The 20,192-nt window shown below is 33.3% G+C and overlaps 1 protein-coding gene across 1 annotated transcript in view; it reads right to left on the bottom strand.

Annotated features, from left to right (window-relative positions):
• The window catches only part of FSIP2 (fibrous sheath interacting protein 2), a 93,038-nt gene that overhangs the window by 34,876 nt on the left and 37,970 nt on the right, over positions 1 to 20,192 (bottom strand). Inside the window, 5 exon segments of the mRNA XM_030916672.1 lie at positions 726 to 3,173; positions 3,237 to 8,445; positions 8,447 to 9,667; positions 11,979 to 12,015; positions 15,503 to 15,560. Coding sequence (XP_030772532.1) covers positions 726 to 3,173; positions 3,237 to 8,445; positions 8,447 to 9,667; positions 11,979 to 12,015; positions 15,503 to 15,560 — 8,973 coding nt within the window.

Here is a 20,192-nt window from a genome sequence, read left to right on the forward strand (position 1 = left end):
AGTAACAAAGCCTTCAAGAATACAAAAATTAAATGACTTTTAATCAGTTAACTGCATATCCCATATGATTATAAAGAAGTTATGCATAAGAATTTTAAAAACCCTTTCACATTTTTGCCTCATGCTCAATGAAAATCTCCTGCTTTAAAATGGTCTCATTTTCTCTCATTTATAGATAGAGAAAACTGAGCAACACACTCTTCAAATTCAAATCCTGCAAACATTTATTTATTTTTGTATTATGATGAATTAGAAAGCAATTGAGGTTGAGCACAGTGGTTCATGCTGGTAATCCCAACACTTTGAGGGGCCAAGAAAGAAGGATCACATGAGGCCAGGAGTTTGAGACCAGCCTGTGCAACATAGCAAAATCCTGTCTCTACAAAAAGATTTTTAAAATTTAGAGTGCAGTGGCATGTCTGTTGTCCCAGCTATTTTGGGGGAAGGCTGAGATGGGAGGATCTCTTCAGTCCAGCAGTTCAAGGCTGCAGGAAGCAATGATCATGCCACTGTACTCTAGCCTCAGTGACAGAGACACTATTTCTAAATGAAATAATAAATTTAAAATAAAATTAAAATGCAACTCAGTAGTCATCTACCTCACAGGCTATTTTCAGAAAAATAGTGAATACAGCTTTTTAGACAGGAGATCTTTTAAACATGTTTTTTTACTAGTTTTCTTCCTAAATCATGCAAATTTTTAGTGTATGTTCTTTCTTGCTTACCTGTAGTTTCAAAGTTCTTCAAATATGTGACCACAGATGTGGTGACATGTCTTGCTATCAAATGAACTTCACTGGAACCCATTTCATGATCAGCAAAAGTAAAGGACTCAACTTCCTTCAGAGTCTCTATCTTTGGGTACTCCTTTTTTTTCAATTCTTGCAATAAAGAAGAATCTTCCCTGATGGCTTCAAGGTTTTTGTTTTCTTTCTCAGGTGTATAGTTGGTTTTTTTATCCTGCATTCTAAGCAAACTTTTTTCCTTATCCTTTTGTCCTCCAGATACTTCAGATAAAGAGCTTTGTTTTGATATGAAAAATGGCTTCATTACTTCCCTGTTCTCATCAGCGTGTGGTTGACTTGGAAAGCCACAGCTGGATAGCACAGTATTGACAATATTTTCTGCAGCTAAACATATTTTGAGTGGAGAAATGGTTGTCTGAATTTGGTTTGGTTCAACAACTGGTTTTAGATTCTCATAATGAAACACTCTTAGATTTTCACCTTTTCCCATTTCTATGAATGATAAGACTTGCTTTAATGCTGCTTCTGTGGAGTCACTTGCTTTCCTAAGCAGCTTTTGTAAGATACTGCCTTCAGGGAGGTAGCTATTTCCTTTCTTGGTCTCATCAAAACTACCAAAATTAGATTCCCTTGGTCTGTGGTCTTGTACTTTGTTTCTAGAACACGATGGCATAGTTTCTGAATCAGGCCTTTTCATTGGCTCTGAGTTTTTAACTGTGTCTTCTACAAAGGATCTGACAGTGGTGGGAAAATCTGATGAAATCCTGTACTTTTCTTTCATATCTTCATCTGAACAAAACGCAAACCCAGTTTTACTCAATTGTGAAGGATTAATCCCCAAACTACCTTCCTTAAACTTTGATGTGAACGTTTTCATATTAGTTGCTAATTCAACCTGATTAACAGTGTAGGCATTTTCAGCTCCTTGTAGCAAACTTTCCTTTGAAAGCTTTTGTATCAAAGACTCATTGAAATAAGTACACTGGTCCATTAGTGTGCCAATGATCTCACTTGCTACAATGTTCTCTTTCAATATGCTAATTGAAGATGGTTCCATTTGGCTTATTTCCTTGTCTAGCTTGTTCTTAATTACAGCAAGCATGTCACTAATGATATTAACAGCATATGTAGGTAATTGTGAATGGAATGAATGAACTCGTAGAAGGATGTTCTTTATGTTTTCCTTGAAATTAATAGTATTTGACTCGGATTCATCAGAAAACATTTTCAGTGGTTGTAATTTTGGCAACATTTTTTTGTTTAACAGTTTCTCTTGGACAGAAGAAAGGTTTTCTATAGGCATTTTCACAATTTCAGAAAACTCATATTTGGAGATATGTTTAAACTGCAAGTCCACAAATGACTCTAACATGTTTAAAAACGTTTCTACAATCTCTTGAACAATTTGGTTGCTAGAGCCCATAGAAATTTGGTCTTTTGTTTTTGTGTTATAGATTGGTAAACTGCTGAGGCTGTGCTTGTTTGGAAAACCATACTTACTTTTAGCAGTAATGTGTTCTTTACTGTTTGATAGAGTTTCTTCACTATCTGGAGTGGGAATTTGGGACAGAAAGCATAGCTGTAATTTTTCAAATAGCATTTCAACAATTTCCCTTCCAAACTTATTAATTTGTGCTTTGGTATCCTCAGCTCTAGTAGAAGCTCCTTTAAAATGATTATAAAACCTGCTTTCACAATTCTCAAGAGGTGGAAAATTTAAAAGTGAAAGAGAATATTCTAATTCTTTTGCTTTTATTGAAATTTCAGTCAAAACATTTTCAGTTATCATCAGTAGCTTACATTTTTCATTTTCCTTGTCATTTGATTCTGTTTGCCACTTGTCAAACATTTTTTTAAATATACCTTCTCTAGGAAAAATGTGCTCTAGCTGTGAAGAAACATTCTCCAAGTAAAAACATGCTTGTTGTTTAGGAAGGGATCCTGTGCCTATATTCCCCTGTGAAAGTTTGACATGTGAGGATTTGATCGGGTAAGACAAATTGCAGTTATTTGTAACATATAATTCTTGCAAAACTCTATCAACTATTTTACCTGCAGCTATGATTTTATCAGATGGTAAAGCTTTGGTTTGCTTTACCTTTCCAAATTCCTTCACAATTGTTTCCAGTATATTAATTATTATATCCTTGGCATATATTTTTAGTTCTGAAGTGGGCAATTTTGTGTTCAGTAAATTTTTGGCATCTCCAGCTGACATGATGTGTGACAACCCAATGGCAGTCTTGGATCGGCTGTCTTTTGGGGTCTTCTCTCCAGGACCTAACTTGGTTTTGCTTTTGGCCTTAGCAGCACTCAGTCCTAAGTGTGGTTTTTTTGTAAATTTAGGCAAAGTAGTCATTTTTGACCTTTCTTTTAAATTTGCTTTAAAATATGGCTTAGGGCTGTCCTTAGGGCTCACCTTTAAAGTGTGTGTCCTTAAAAGTTGCAACTTATCAGCACAATACTCAGGGGACAAACTCTTTTCTAGATGAAGTGAGACAAAATTTGTGATCTTATTGAGGACCATTTGAATTAAGTCTTTCTTCACTTGCAATGGTAAATATGGCAAACAGGTGTTTTCCATCACAGAGATATTTTGACTGTCTACATAAGAATAAGCCTGTGGTATCACATATCTAGAGGAATTACTTATTTTTCCTGCTTGTTTAGTTTCTTTAAACCTTAATGGTTTCATTGGTAAGGAATCATTGTGGTCAGACATTTCAACTTCTCTCCTACTTTTATTATTTTCATATAATGATGTCACAACTACCAAGTACATTTTCCCCAAAACACTTTCAACTATGTCATTTGCTACACTGTTAATATGTGATAGAAAACTGTTTTTCTGTGTTGTGTCTGATGTTTTAATTTTAGAATTAGATATAAAGTTGGAAGTTTCATTAAGGGGAGGCAAATGGCCTATGACTTCCATTACTCTTTGATACAACTTATTCAAAAGTTCTTCCACTGCACTGAGCAGTTCACCTTTTTCTTTGTTTTTTGGTTCTCCATTTCGCATAAATATTTCTTCCAAAACAATTATCTGCCTTTTGTTTTCCAATATCATTTCGTTTTGTTCTAATGGATACTCTGTAAATAGAGATTGATTGGTACTTCTTTCCTTCTCTTTGTACCCCAACAGTATTTCATTTGATAAAGTTAATTGTGAAAAGTTAGAACTCTCTTTTGAATTAAAACCAATTTCCTTTACAGATCTTTTATCATCTAACATCTTTAACATACTCTCAACAATTTCACTCACAATGATGTTTTCTTGGAACAAAATATTGTTTTGATATGGATATATCTTTTGGATTTCTACATCTAAGTCATTTTTAATAAGCTTCAAAATGGCACTGGCAATGATGTCAGCATATGTCTTAAGGCTAGCTTGTGATAGGTGAATTGTGGATCCAAGTTTTTTTCTGTGACTGACAAAAGTGAAATCTGTAAGCTCTTGGCTGAGAACGGTTTCAGTTGCTGATATTTTCAGGACATTTATATCTGATTCCATTTGGCTTGAATCATAAAGGATGCGGTCATTTTGTTTACAATTTTCCAGTTCTGGGATAGCAAATGACTTTTCTTTATGTTGGAAAGCAAGGGTAATTAATGAATCTATTCTTTCTGTGGCAAAAGATTCTAAACGATTAAGAATAGTTTTAGTAATGCAGTTAGCATTTTCCTCACATGAGTCAGTGGCAGATTCCTGGGTGTCTTCTTTCTCTACTACAGTTATCTGATTATTATCAGCATAAGCTGATTTCTGATTTCTTGAATATGAAAAACACTCTGTTTTCCTTTCAGTTTTTGACCCCTTAAGAGGCTGTTGACAGTCGGTTTTTGGAAACATATCACAGAATGTCAGGGGCAATCTTGCAGAAGTAGGATTCTTTGCATTTATGACAAGTGTGACAGCAGAACTGAGATTATGAAGAACAATATTCACTATATCATTGGATATCAAAATGACATCTGATTTAGGAACTGAAAGCTTAGGAATAATCTTATTTGCACTCTCCATGAACATTTCAGAATTTTCTTCTGAATGTTTATCAGCTATGCTACATTTCAGAGTGGGTGCAGCAAATGAGAGATTATTCTGATACAGGGTTTTTTCATAAATATCACATAGGATACCTTCAATGGTATCTTGTATTTGAAGTTGAAGTACTTTTTGATATTCGGTCTTATTGAGCAGCTTTTCAATTATACCTTTTTGCTGATCTAAATCGATCTCTTTGTCAGCACTGTTTTTGTCACATTTGCCTTTATGTGATATAATGTCTAACAATGTGTTAACAATTTGACTTGCAATACTTTCAGAAATCCCAATGTCATGAGTTAAACAAGGATTTTCCCTTCCTTTATCTAATTCATGTTTGAGATCTTGCAAATTTTTTCTAGCCACTTGTAGTGCATAAGTATTTAATTTAGAAAAAGACAGTTGGCACAAGTTGGTCTTTCCTGACTTAGTATGATCTACTGAGAAACAGGAAAATTGCTCATCAGAATATGAATCTTTGGCTGATAATGCTTTGCTCAACGTACTGTGATCTTGCTGAATAGGTAAAGCCACTGGAACTGTAAAGTTGACTTGCGAACGAAAGAGAGATTTTACTTTGGAAGTAGCAAAAGTTTCTAAATTTGTTAATATTGCCTGTACAATATCTTCAGCTAGATTTACCTTTGCTTCTTTGTCAGCAACACTGAATCTAGACTGAAAAGTACATGGATTTTCATCCAACACAGTGACAGAGGACTTTCCTTCATAGGTGTGTTCGTGAAGAGAAACATTTGCTGAAAAAGTGATAGTTTTATACCTATTTTCCCTTATATTTCTTTCTGTAATGGCAGCTGAATAAAGTTTGTGAAATACCGTCTTAACAATATTTTCTGTTACTATGGTTATATCTGCTTCAGACAGTAAAGGATCCATCATTTTATCCATAAATTGAACAGATGTTTGGGGAGTTGTCTCATCAACACTGTGAGGCATGCCATTAAAATTAGAGTGGGAGACAGAAAGGACATTTAATTGATTGATTAAAGTACTTTGAAAAATTTCATTCAAAATATTTCTTATAATGGGAGCAATTGGAGATATATGTGGTTCTATGAGTTTTACTTCAATTTTGTTTAAGGTTTTTTCTAGAGCCCATTGTTTAAGAGACTGTGTTCTCATTTCTTCTCTTTGTGGTGATCTCTCATCAATAACTTTTTTATCTGTATGTGTATCATCATCTAGAAATGAATTTCGTTCAGCTCCTCCAGGAAGTTTTCCATATGTTGGCCTGTATCGATAAGTTTCAATGCCTCCCCCTTCAGATTCTGTTTCATTAAACATATCAGAAGATACTGCATCTAAAATTAACTTGACTACATCCTTAAGAATTTGAGTCTCAGGTGGTGGGTTTTTTTCATTTGTCTTCAAATCTGATGAGGTCACATTTAATTCTGTTTGAATAGCCTTCAAAATAGCACTTGATACCTTCTTTGCATGCATATATAAAGCAGACAGAAATGATGCTTCATGTGTGTCTCTGGAAATATTGGTGCTTTCACATTCCCAGTCCATCATATTGCTTTTCTTATTTCCATCATGAATAGCACCCAAAATTTCTAAATGTCCATTGGCAAACCCTTCCAGTTTAGCAAAAACCATATTAAGAATATCTGAAGCTACAACGTTCAGTTTATTTGGATGCATTTCTTTTGTGCTCAGTGTTTTGGAAGACACAGGAGCAACAGGCTTTGCCTTGTTTTTAGTCCCTTCTTTATCGTCCTCCTGAACCCTTCTGGAAACTATACTGGAGATTATTTTGGTGGATTTGGCCATTTTCTCAATAATTGAAGCAAATGATGGGTTGTCAAAAGACTCTGAGACAGCTTTTAATCCACAATTTGCAAAACTGGTATCCATGTCAACACCACATAATTTTGCAAGGATATAATCCAAAATGGCTTTAGAAATTAACTGAATATTAGACTGCAATGCAGCAACCATTTTCTGATTCGTATTGGTCATATCTCTGCTTTGTTGACTACAAGATGGCTGAGAATGAAGATGGGTCCCCAGGAGCTTCCTTAACATTTCATGTAGTGTTTCCCCAATTCTTTCTAACACTTGCAATTTTGCATTCTCTTTAATATGTTTTTCATCATTGACACTGTGGGGAGTACAAGGAGTAGCCAAATATTTGTGAAAAGATTTTTTATCCTGCCTCTGTGGCAAAATGCTTTGTACATCAACACTGTCAGTTGCAGACTTTGGCTTACGAGAAGAGAATGAAATGCTTCTTTGATGTGCATTTTCACTTGATAATATATCATAAATACAGGTTAATAATGGACTTGCCAAAATGTCATCATGAATACTCGTGACAAGAGATTCTAATTTTTTATCAGTACTAGCAAAAAATCCTTTATCTGTAAGGGAGTTTGTATGGTCAATCTCCCTAAGATGTAGGTTTTCCTTGTGAAGTTCCAGTTCATTCTGGATAGCACATAAAACAATGTTTACTATTTTAGCTGTGTACTTACTAAGTTGAGATTGTAATGAAGATTTGAAGCCCATATGCAATTTTGGACAAATAAATGACTTCAATCTTTTAAAAATTGTACAAATGATCTTATCATTAATGTCATCTACAGGTTTAGGTTCACTTTTTCCAGATTTTAACCAGGAAGGATTTTCAGGATCAACATCAACTAAAGATAAATATTTCATTTTCTTTTCACTGTCAAACCATGTCTTTAATGGGCATTTATTTGGTGCTTCTTTGACTACGTGTTCAGTGTCAGAATTATGTAAGGAAGTCTGATGAACTGATGATGAAATGGAACTTTTAGTGGTATTGGAAATGTAGTTTGATGCCTTATGAAGTATGTTTAACACAGAATCTGTTATTTCTTGAGCCACTGTACTGATTTCTGAAACAGAAAACATCTGGTCTCTCCATTCTTGTTGTGACAGTCCTTGAGGCTTTTCTGAAACAAGAACTGAAGCTTCATTGCTAGTTTTGCTATCTAAGTGACCAAAAGGAACAGAAGATATGTCCTCGAGCATTTCTTTTAAAATACTTATGACTATGTTTTCTGAAGCCTGTTGTATTTGATGCTTTTGATCTTGGCTGAAAGTTGAAATGTCTTTATTCAAACAAAGGCTTTTCTTTAAAATATCTTCATGATTAGTAGATGGTGGCTCAGTCTTTAATTCCCAATCATGAAATGCAACTTTGTTTCTAGAAACAGGCTTTGTAGGTGGTTTGATATTTCTTTTGTATTCAAAACAAGTGTTTCCCTTTGTAAACCAATGATTAGGTATCTCTTCTTGTGATTTTACTTTTTCATCTTTGAAAGTTGAATCAAGCACATTTTTAACAATATTTTCTATTTCCTCATTTTCATCATCAGAATAAAGAACCATGCCTGGAACATTTATAGGTGGAAATCGTCTTCCAGACCTAGGACTATTTGACAGTCTAGTGCCAGTGAGTCTGTACTTTTCTTTGGTGTCAGAAGGACTACTTATTCTGGGTTGCCGTTGCTTGCTTTTTTGAAAACTTTCATTTACTGGTTCCTGATGGAGCTGAACAAGGATGTCATCAAGTAGCTGAAGGAGTACTACTGTTTCTTCAGATGCAATAATTCTCTCATTTTTTAGTTCAGTTTGTATATAACCTAGTATAGCACCTGATTGCTTCCTCTATATAACCAACCAAAGAGGACTGGGAAAAAATATTTGATATTAAATTTTGTACTTCTTCATTGACAATTAAACTAGCTTCATCAGATTCAAGACTCGATTTATTTTTGCCAGCTCTTTGAAGGAACATACATATTGGGTCTGTCTTATGTCGCTGGCAGGAAAGCTTAGTTGTGTCTTTAAGATGAAGAAATTCATTTTGCTTAGAAGATACAAGAGTCATTAGTTTTTGTAAAATGGCATGCACCATGTCGTCTGCAATATCACACATTGGGTCCAAAGTATGAAGCTTTGAATTTTTCAAAGGTTTTCCATTAGATGATGTGAGAAGTTCATCACTGGCTGCTATACTTGGTTTAATGTCGACTGACAAATCTTGTGAAAACATCTCAACACATTTTTTCTCAACTGCAGACTCTAACTTCTCAAGCATATTTTCCACAATCTCAGAAGCAACTGAGGAAATACCAACATTGGAAAACAAGTCTTCTTTTACACATTCACATTGTTCAACAAAAACTTCAGCAGTAACAGAAGAGAGAGAGGGAATGGCCTGGGTTAAATCAGACATTATTTCTCGCAAAATGCTTTCTAAAATCACTTCAGTTTCCCCTTTCAAGTAACATTTAAAGTTAACAAAAACATTTTTTAAATTCTTCATTTCATCCATAGCTTTTGCTGTTTTATCACAATGCGATGAACTCCCTAAGCTATCTGTTTCAGTGGCAGCATCCTTAGATTTTTTTGTGCCTGTTTCAAATGATGCTAAAAGGTGACTATCTGATTTACAACCTCTGAGGTTAGGGTATGAATACAGCAAGTTGGTTTTATTATATTTAAGTTTAGAGGTTATAGATTGTCCTTTTACGTGATATGTTTTCCCCACAACTGTTTTTTCCACATGTGCATGAGGAGGTTTTATAGGTGTGGTTGGTCTCCTTGCTGACATGTCAACTACAAATGCACAGGGTTCTGCCTGAAATGTTTTAGTTGTTGCAGATGTGTAGCTTCTATATGTAAAGTCTTCACTGCATGTACTACAGAAACTTGAACTATCTGAAGAGAGGATGGAGTCATCAGATACTGGGTATGTATTATTTTGCAATCTTTCTTCATACTTTGTGATGGCTGGGTACAATATACTGGTCACTGTAGCCACAACCCAGGTCATTATATTCTGAATTATAATATTCAGTTCTTGAGAAGTTACCTGGAAAGGAGGTAAGCAAAGATGAAAATAAAGTCATGTAACAACTTACGTTTTAACAACACGTTTTGGAGACAGAAGGTAACATTTAATTTTTATATCAATGTATTGGTGGAATACCATTATGGTTTATGAAAGAAAATAGTAAAGAAATATCAGTTTAGAAATTCAGAATTTAAGATGAATTTCTAGTTGGTTTATTCTGCACTACCGTGAAGTACTTTTTTGTGGAAGATTTATTTTATTCACAGTCTTTCCGAAGTTTCTTTTTCCCCTGGCATTTATTATACGGATAAATGATTTTTTTGTGTGAAAAAGTATCACTAAATTGCTGTCTAGGCACACAACATGCAAATATTTTGGAAAGAAAATATGTGATGTTTATGATCCAGCTAATTTTTAAATATATATTTAATATTTGTAACAAAACATTTCTCAAAACAGATCATTTAGATGATTTCTCAAAACAAAAATATTTGGATGCTTTCAGAAACATCTGCCTAGCTGAGATTTGGGGAAGGAACATAAACCATTTTCTCTCCCAGTCTCTGCTGAAAGGGTGAGCCTGTGGTCTATAAATATAGGAATGACTAAAGGTAATTGTTAAGAATTATTTGATAGGCAAAAATAAAATCTAATGCTTTATATGGATTGATGGGCTTTGTATCCAACAAAAAAGTATAAATACAAATTTTCCTAGATAGGAAAGCTGAGAACAGATACTAAAGCAAGGTAACAAATTAATTTAGATAGAAAATAAAAGCCAAACTAGATTCATGAATCAAAGAGTAGGGAGGGCTGAACAAGGTTAAGAAAGTTAGACTATTAATTTGTTTGAGCTGGAACCAAGAATGAGATTTGAATAACCATTTCCTTAGTGACCAATGTTGCTGTCATAGATTTGAACTGTACCATGGGTAGAAATAAATGCATCTGTAGAATTCTATAAACTTCTACTAAGTAACTGCAAATATATTTTGTGCTTACAAAACTCATCTTATATATAATAAAGTAGTACTCTTTTTAAATTGTTAAAACTCTTAAAACATACAGCTTGTAAACACAGGTAATTGGCAGAAAAGCTTAGAAGACTGATATGTAGGTCTCAGTGTAAATATGATTCCTGTTACTAGGCTTCTCACACCCAAAATATTGTCCTAAGTTAGTCTGAAATTATCCATATTTCAGAAAAACATTCAAAGAAAAGTTAACATATATGCAGCACACTCTCTTCTGACTCACTTGAAAGCATTTGAGGAGCACCCCAGGAAAGCCCATTTTATTCAGCTGTAATCCCCAAATACACAAACATATTTTTAATTTATTGTATGAACAATGGGTTAGTGGTATTAAACACATATTTTGAGATGACAGTCTATGTTGTAAAATACGTGTCTTAAATAAATTTACTCTAAATCAAATATTTAAGAACAATACCTAAATGTTTATAGAGAAGATAATTATTCTAAATCAACTACAACACATACCAATTACAAACTAAGAATTCAATATACATCATTTTTCTTATTACTACAGATGATAAATAATAACCTACATTATTACTCTTAGGTTAGTTGTGGCAAAGAGATTCCAACCTCAATATACAAAGGAGGGATATATTTCTAACTTTTTCTTTGTAGTGAAATATGATAGATAGAATCCTAGTTTTTAATTGCTTTCTATTACAACATTAAACTGAAAAAAAATTCCCTTGGGTCAAAGCTTTTGTATTTGCTGCATATTCTGTGAACTGAGCAAGTTTCCATGTTAAATAGTGTGTCAGAGTATGTGTTGTTCCTCAAATCCTTTCTTTTTCCTGACCGTTCAGTCTAGATCCAGAGTTAGGCCTCATAAAAACACCATCTTATCTTTGCCTGTTCCAAGTCTCAGCTCACAGGTGACCAGGTCCCTTTTCACAAAACTGCTAAAGACAGATCCAAGCATCTCAACTCACCTACTACTGAGTTCTCCAGCAAGATCTGAAAGGCCTTATTGATTAATGGCTTACCATGATATAATAGGCTTGTGGTATTTGATTCTCTTCCTATGATGGTTAGGTCCGTTAATATCTCACCATTCTATACCCATGAGACCTCGTCTTGAAGGGTCAGTATTATCTTTTGATAACAATTTTGGACCACAGAAAAGCATAAGAATTAACAAAAGTAAACTTCAAAGAAGAAAAAAAGGGCAAAAAGGAAGCCTAACAAATATCAATGGATGATTCTTATTAGTTAACAAAATATTTTCTATTATGATGCCTCAGAAACTATGACTAAATTGTTGCTTTATCAGTGGATTTTATGATACATACTTTTTCTTGCAAGCAATTTTTCAGGATTTTTTGTTGCCTGTAAAGAAAGGTTGATCATTTAGTTATTACAGAGTCAAAAATTTATAAAACTTTTCCCAAAATTTCTAATTATAGAATCATTTTGTTGTTTCTAAGAGTTTTTCTATAGAAATTCAAAATGAAGAACACAGTATTTTTTCCAAACCCCCTATTTCACTTCCTCCTTAGACTGGCCTCTAGTTTCAGAAATGTGCTTTATTACCCAGGGGAACAGGAGTATGGCTGCTGCATAAACAATGTACCTCTCTGATCCTTATACTTCTAACACACCTTAGCCATGCCTACATTGTGTTTCTCTGAAAATGGATATAGGATTTGCAGGAAGGGGGCAGATGAGTCCCTTGTGACTGCTAAAAGGCCTGATGGAGTAGCAAGGCATCTGACCAGAACTTTCTGCAAATCCTTTATTTGCTCGTTCAAATGCCATAGTTTCACTGTCCCCTCCCCATATTCCACAGTAGGAAGAAAATATGTGAACGATTATTCAGTAACTATGGGTTAAAATAATAAGTTTCTAGCTATATTTAATACCAATTTAGATGCATTCCTTTTCTATGTATGACAATATTCTATCATGCGTTATTAGATTTACCATCACACACTAATGAAATAAAAACAGTTTTCTGAATTACAAAAAAAAGCTCAATCATAAACATAATAGAAAATAAATATTTATTAAAACAAGATCTAAATCTGAAGTCTGATTTATTTTCTTATTTTTTGCTGATTTGAACTGTTTCTTTTCTTTTTTCTACTTTCTTAAGAAAATTGGCACTCCTTTCTAGGCCTGTACTCCACATAATCAAATTTACATTTCCCCCAAGGGATATAATTCAATTTTGAGAAACAGCCAGACTGAAAACTATATCCTATATTTTGGCAGAAAAAAAAAAAAAAAACTTCACTGGGTTCAGTTCATAATATGGGCTTCATGACAACAGTCTATCCTTAGACTAGTACCTTTTGGCAGTATGCAATTAGGATCATGAAAGCTGATATCAGTGACACCGTTATCATTTGTCCTAATTTGTTTTTCTAGGATCTGGTTTCTTAGGTCAACCCAAGTTTTCACAGGTTTTTCTCTTAGATATTCTGCAACCTAATGCATTCAGATTCACTTTTCTGTTTTCTTCATGTTATATCATTGGCACGAAACATAACTCAAGGAGTTCTATGTATTCATTGATAGCAGTTCCCAACAGCCTTTCTGCTCCAAAAGCATACACACAGAACCAAACAAAGTGCAAAGGCCTGCAGGTAAAATTAGTCAGGAAACTGAAAAAGCTTCATTGATGACTATTAGAAAACAATTCTATTAACCAGATAAAGCATGGCATCAGCAGAAATGGCAGGGTATCTTCAGAAATTCATTCCTCCAAAAAAGTAACAAGTAAACTGGCAAAAGAACAATTATGAGAATTATAGTTTCTGGTGCTCTAGAAAATTAATCAAAGGCTTGCAGCATTCCAGAGAGCACTTATTTAGGAAAAACAGTGAATCTAGGTAATAGCAGTGAGTTTTGGTGTTTTAACTTGTCTTATTTTCATCCCCTCTCTCCAGCTTCGTAATATCCTTGAAAAATAATACCCTGAAATCATAGCAACATAGTTTTATTTTGGTACCTGCCCAAAGTCTAGCATTATAGTTTGAACATAGTAGGTTCTCAATAAATATTTGATAAATAAATTCCTACTTAAAGTCTTTCGGATCTGTGCCTACTTCTCTCTCATCCCAAATGAAGTCTTTGCAGGCCACAGATAGCTTTTGGGAACTGGTTCTGAGTTTCTTTCTTTCAATGTTTCCTATATATTGGTGTCAAAGTTATTCACTGTGTATGCTAATTTGACCATTACACCCCCACTAAAAACCATCAGACTATTACACAATAAATAAACTACAAGTTTTAACCACAGTCTTCAGGGTAATAGATTTATGCCTTTTTCATTGTGTTACTCCTTATACCTTCCCTGTAATACAAAGTTACTTATCACCTAAGTGCAATGCTTAATTATTGCAACTTTACTCCCACTGCAGTCATATTTACTTTATTTTCATTCCCTTGGTACTGAATTTTCATCTCTATTTTATAAATCTTTTGTAACATTAAACAAATGATCAGGAACAAGAAAACTAACCAATAAGTGAGAAAAGAAATAATGGAATAGATGTGAGGCTTCCACAGCAAACTCCTATAAAACCTGGAGTTAAACCTGAACAAGAGGAATGTGACATATGTGTCTTTGCTCTTTATTTGGATCTGTGTGTATGCTCTTGGGGCAGTGGTGAAGAAGCTCCAGGTAAGGTATAGAGTTCTTTATTTTTCACTAAAGTAGGATTTTTAATGAAAGAATATCCAAAATGCTTGCTATGAAAGATTCAAGTGATTTTTGTAGTTCTACATTCTTGGACAGGAGAAGATAAAAAATGCAGTTATTACAACTATATTATGAGCCTCTTCTAACCTTTTCTTTAAAGAGATAGGTATTTATATTTCCAATAAATAAAAATGTTTGTATCCAATAAATAAAATAAACAATGTTATTTTACATCTGGTCTACACATGGTCATCAAGTTTTATTGCTTTGAACTAGACAAGTCAGTTTCCTTCCTTCTGCATCTTTTACAGTATTATGTATCATGTGAATACTCAATAAGTCAAACAAACTGATATTTATCAGTCTTAAAATAAAAATTATTATTTCAGGAAACCTTGTCTGAACATATCAATACCATTTGCCATCACACACCACTTATTTTACTCAATCATCTTCATAGGAATTTGGGGTTTATAAAGTTTATCCTAGACTTCATTTGGTTTGTTGATTTTTTAAAAAGATGATGGCATTGGGTGTAAAATAATCCAAAGCTCACTGCCATTACTTAGATTCATGTTTTCCTCTCTCTCTTGAGTTGAGGAAAACAGATATAAACATCAACAAAATAGGTGGTCACTAAGGTTTGAAGAATGAAAAGTCCCTGGGCTTAACAACTATCTCTTATAAGTGCCATAATTTCCACTACTAGAGATTTTTTTTTTTTTTTATTAAACTGCAAAATAGCCTTTGGAGTGGGGGAATACCTGATTAAGTCATTTATACTATGCACTATTTTACCAGTCTTAGACAGCCAGTAACCTCAAAAAGCATAAGAAATGGTAGCTGTTTCAAAGAAGAGAAAAGGAAACAAATAAAGCCAGATCATGAGAAGCTACCAAAAGAAGGCTATGATGTGGATACACTTGAAAATGGCATGGAGGTCCTGACTATAGGTGGATTATAGGTAAGGAAAAGGAGAAAGGAAAGGACAATGATTCACTTTGTCTACAACTTAAGTTTAGTATTAAAAGTCTGCAAAAGACTAAGTTTCACTAAATCCAAGTAGAACTATAAAAATGGAGGATTCCATGGAATAATTTGCTTATGAGCAGCACTCTTATATAATTATTAAAATTATTTATGATTACATATAATTCCTTAGGTACTTACATATTTGTGTAAACAGGAGAAGAAAATATACCCGGGTCTGTAGCATGAGTCTGAGGTCCTATTTATCAGAAAAATAAAATTACATAGTTTGTATCCATCCTCAGCAATTTGCTCAATGGTAATCCTCCAGTAGGTATTTATTCTCTGTTATCACTGCCTTGTTTACAGGTTTTCAGGGACTCTCCACAGTGAAGTCCAAAGTCCTTAGCAAGGACCTGTACTGTAAGATCTGATGTCCTTATCTACCTCTTCAGTGTCTTCTCTGACTAGTCTTTCATACTTAAGCTATGGTCCAGAGACAGAATATTTTGCAGTTCCCTCAATATATCATGCTTCTCATGCCTCTGTGGACTGTGGTTTTGCAGTTTCTTTTGTCTAGAACACCCTGTGCTGTATTTTAACTTCTCATCTTTTAGGGCTCATTCAGCTTATGTTAACTCCTGACAGCATTCCTTGATACCTACCTGAATAAATACCCTTCCCATTGCTCTCAAAACACTCTAAACATGTTTATATTATAAAACTCATCATGCCTACGATTATGACTTCCCACATATATCCTCAGTACTTAACATGTTTTGGTGTGTGATCAATTTTAGAAAGAAAGGAACTGACAATCTCAGCACTTTGGGAGGCCAGGAGGGTGGATCATGAGGTCAGGAGATCAAGACCATCCTGGCCAACATGGTGAAACCCCGTCTCTACTAAAAATACAAAAAAAATTAGCCGAGCATGGCGGCGTGTGCCTGTAGTCCCGGCTGCTGGGAAGGCTGAGGCAGGAGAATGGTGTGAACCTGGGAGGCGGAGCCCATATCTGAAAATTAAATGTGAAGACAACACTATTTTTAATGCAAAAAATCTCTTCTGTGGTTTCCCACAATATGCTAAATAAGTATCTTTAATTTTGCCTAGAATTCAGTATAGAGCATTAAAGCCATACTGTTAAAAATAGCTAAACTTTCAGAGAGATAGGAGAACTTTCTGAAGGTAAAACAAATGGGAGAACACAAATCTATAGTGGTAAACAAATGCTGAAGCTGATACCTGCCCTAGGGACAGTGGCCACATGTGGAAATTTAGTGTCTGGTCAGAGCATTTAAAACATGACATTGGGTCCCCCAAAAGATGGGGAATTAAAACTAAGAGCTCCTAAAAATATACAGATGCTCCTTGACTTACATTGGGGTTGATATCACAATAAACTCATCATAAGTTGAAAATAAGTTGGAAATGCATGTAGTAGACCTAACCTGCTGAACATAATAGCTTTGCTTAGCCTACTTTAAATTTGGTCCGAACACTTACATTAGCTTACAGTTGGGCAAAATCAGCTAACACAAAGCCTACTTTATAATAAAGTGTTGAATATCTTATATAATTTATTGAATGTTATACTGAAAGTGAAAAACAGAATGGTTGTATAGGTACTTAAAATACAGCGTCTATTGAATGTTTATCGCTTTTACACAATCCTAAAGTTGAAAAATCGTAAGTCCAACCACTGTAAGTGGTGAGGTAATCTGTTTAGGATCCCAATGAGCTACGTCTTCAATTAGTCATCTACAAAAAAAAAAAAAAAAAAAATCATGCCACAGAGGAAGCAGACAAATTATGTATTGGCTTTTGGCTGTGGGTGGAGAAGGAGGAGGAGAAGATAAAAGCATTTGCTAAGAATTCATAATCACAGATTATGTTTTCTATGACCTTGAGTTTCAAATCCACAGAAACTGTATTGTCCCTAAAACTCCATGTGAGAATTTAATTTAAGATGAATCAGTGTTCACAGCTCTTACAGATAACTGACAGCAGCATACATAGATTTCTTTTAGAGAATTATAGTCTATCCAAATATTATTGAATCCCCAACAATAAATTTCTGTCAAAACTGAGCTCACATATAACAATAACAACCTCCCACTCCCCACAGAAATATAAAAAAAGAAAAACAAGAAACCATGGCTTTTAACAGAAACAAAAACAATATATTAAAATTAGAACCCAAAGATTTCAAATATTTGAATTAGCAGATATAAAATATAAAATAAGAGGACTTTATATGTTTAAATATATAAAGAAGGGATTTGAAAAGGTAAGAATAGAAAAACAGCCTATAAGTCCCGCCAAATTTAAAAATAACTATTTAGAAATTGTATTATATATATAATATACCATAGTTCAATCAATTTTACAAAGCAATTAATTTATGAAATAATAAATTACATAGAAAAACTAAATAAAGAGAGAATTAGTGAACTGGAGAACATATTTGAAGAAATTAACAGAAATGCAGGGAAAGAAATGGAAAATACAGTTGTTAAAGTACATGAGACAAGAAGGTAGTCTAATACTCAGAAGAAGATAGTAACGAAAATGAAGAGAGGCAATATAGATAGAGAAAATGGCTGAAACTTGTACAGAACTGCTCCTAATAATAATACTAAAGAAAAAACAAAGAAAACATCTTAAAAACAGCCTGAGGTGGGGGACAGAAGAATCACTTACACAGGAATAATTACGCAGAATAAAAAGTAAAAGAATTACACAGAACAATTTTTTTTTTTTTTTTTTTTTTTTTTTTTTTTTTTTTTTTTGGCGCTAGAGTGTCGCTCTGTCACCCAGGCTGGAGTGCAGTGGCACGTTCTTGGCTCACTGCAACCTCTGCCTCCCAGGTTCAAGTTATTCTTGTGCCTCAGCCTAAAAATCAGTTATATTTAAAGTGCTAAGAAAAAAAAATAACCATCCCCTGAAACTTACTCATACCATTGGACATAATGATATTCTAATACAAGGATAAAGACAATTTTATCAAATAAAATCTGAGAATTTACTCCCAAAATACATTCACTAAAGACCTTTCTAAAGAATGCAGTACTTTAGGACAAATGGCAATAATCCCAAGAAGTATTAAATGCAAGAAGGAATGAGTGGAGAACAAAATAAGCTGGTAAACAGGTGGGCAAATATAAATAAAATCTGTATAAAACAGTAATAAGAAAGTAATTTGATAAAACCTTTAAAATGTCAAAATTTAAACTATTGCACAATAATAAGTATGATACAAAGTGATGATTAGAAGTAAATTATCCAACTTTAACTTTTATTTTAAATATACTTCAACAGAACTAGAAGAGTAAATTTACAGTGTTCAACACAAAGAAATAACAAATGTTTGAGTGACAGATCTCCCAATTAACCAGACTTATCACTATATATTGTATGCTTATATCAAAATACTTATGTACCCCAGAAATATATCTGACTTTTACGTATCCATAAAAATTTAAACAAAATGTTAGGGTAATTGCCAAAAGAAATATACATATGTTATGCAATTTGTAAAACAGAAAAGAAAACCTAGATGAAAACTAAATTTAGCACTCTAAGAGAATGCAATAAAGAATAAATAAAAATATATTAAAAAGTAGAACAAAGAGAAACCACAAATAAGGCAGTAAAAAACTTCCAAAGATTTGTAATTTACATAAATACAAATTGATTGGGTTCAGTTAAAATTCAGAAATGCTAAGACAATAAAAATAAAGCAAAATCCAGCTGTAGATTGTCTACAAGAGGCATCTAAACAAATAAAGACACTAAGATTAGGAACTGACGTCTCTATATTAATAATAGACACATTTAATTTAAGCCAAAAACATAACTTATGGTAAAGGTCACTGCATGATGATAGGAATATTCAATTCACCTGGAAGATAAGATGGTTCTAAAATTTGGATATGTCTAATCACTAGATCAAAAATATTTTTTAAAATGGTCAGAGCTACATTAACGAGTTTTCAAACCCACTCTCATTATTTTCAATAATTTTAGAACAAGGAGTAAAATATAAGTGTATATGTGTATTTGAATATATAATAAGCTACATATTTGAAATACACAATTCACTATCTTGATTGAATGGACATATTTAGAACATTACATCCCAAATTGAACAATATTGATTGTTTTCAACCACACAGAACCTATTAAATATTAATCATGTTTGCTAAGCCATAAAGCATGCTCTAGATTCCTCTTTATGGTTGGTATCATAAAGATCATACTCTCAGTCTACAATGCGATTAAATTATAAATGACCACCAACAAAAATAAAGTAAATTTAGAGTAACTAACCCAGGAGTACAAAATTTAGTAACTAACTCATGAGTACAAACTAATAAACAAAATTGGATATTAAACATGATTTAGAAAAAAATGAGGTATTATAAGGCAAGTTTTTTGATACATTTTATATTTTCATAGTTACATATCACCAATTAAGTTTCATATACTGTTCTAAAAAGTTTAAAATATAAACTCATTGAATTCCCATAACAATCATATGTATTACTACTATTATACTTATTTTATAGTTGGAAAATCTAAAGAACAGAGACATTAAATAACTTGGTCAAACTAATATGCATTTTAAGTACTGGAGTGTGGATTAAACCTATCTACCTAAGTATATTCTCTTAGTGACTATGCCATACTGCCTTTCAATAATCTCATCTAAATAAATACGATATATTATAACTTTACGCAAGCATATCTGAAAATGTATATGAATTAAATTTAGAAAAAAAGTTACTTGCTGAAAACACTCAAAAAGAAGAAAAATAATTTTGAATCACTAAAGTAATTGAATTCATAATTTAGCTTTTTCTCACTAAAAGAACAAAGACTAGGTTAT

This window comes from Rhinopithecus roxellana, chromosome 14, assembly GCF_007565055.1.
Source record: "Rhinopithecus roxellana isolate Shanxi Qingling chromosome 14, ASM756505v1, whole genome shotgun sequence".
Classification (NCBI taxonomy): Eukaryota; Metazoa; Chordata; class Mammalia; order Primates; family Cercopithecidae; genus Rhinopithecus; species Rhinopithecus roxellana.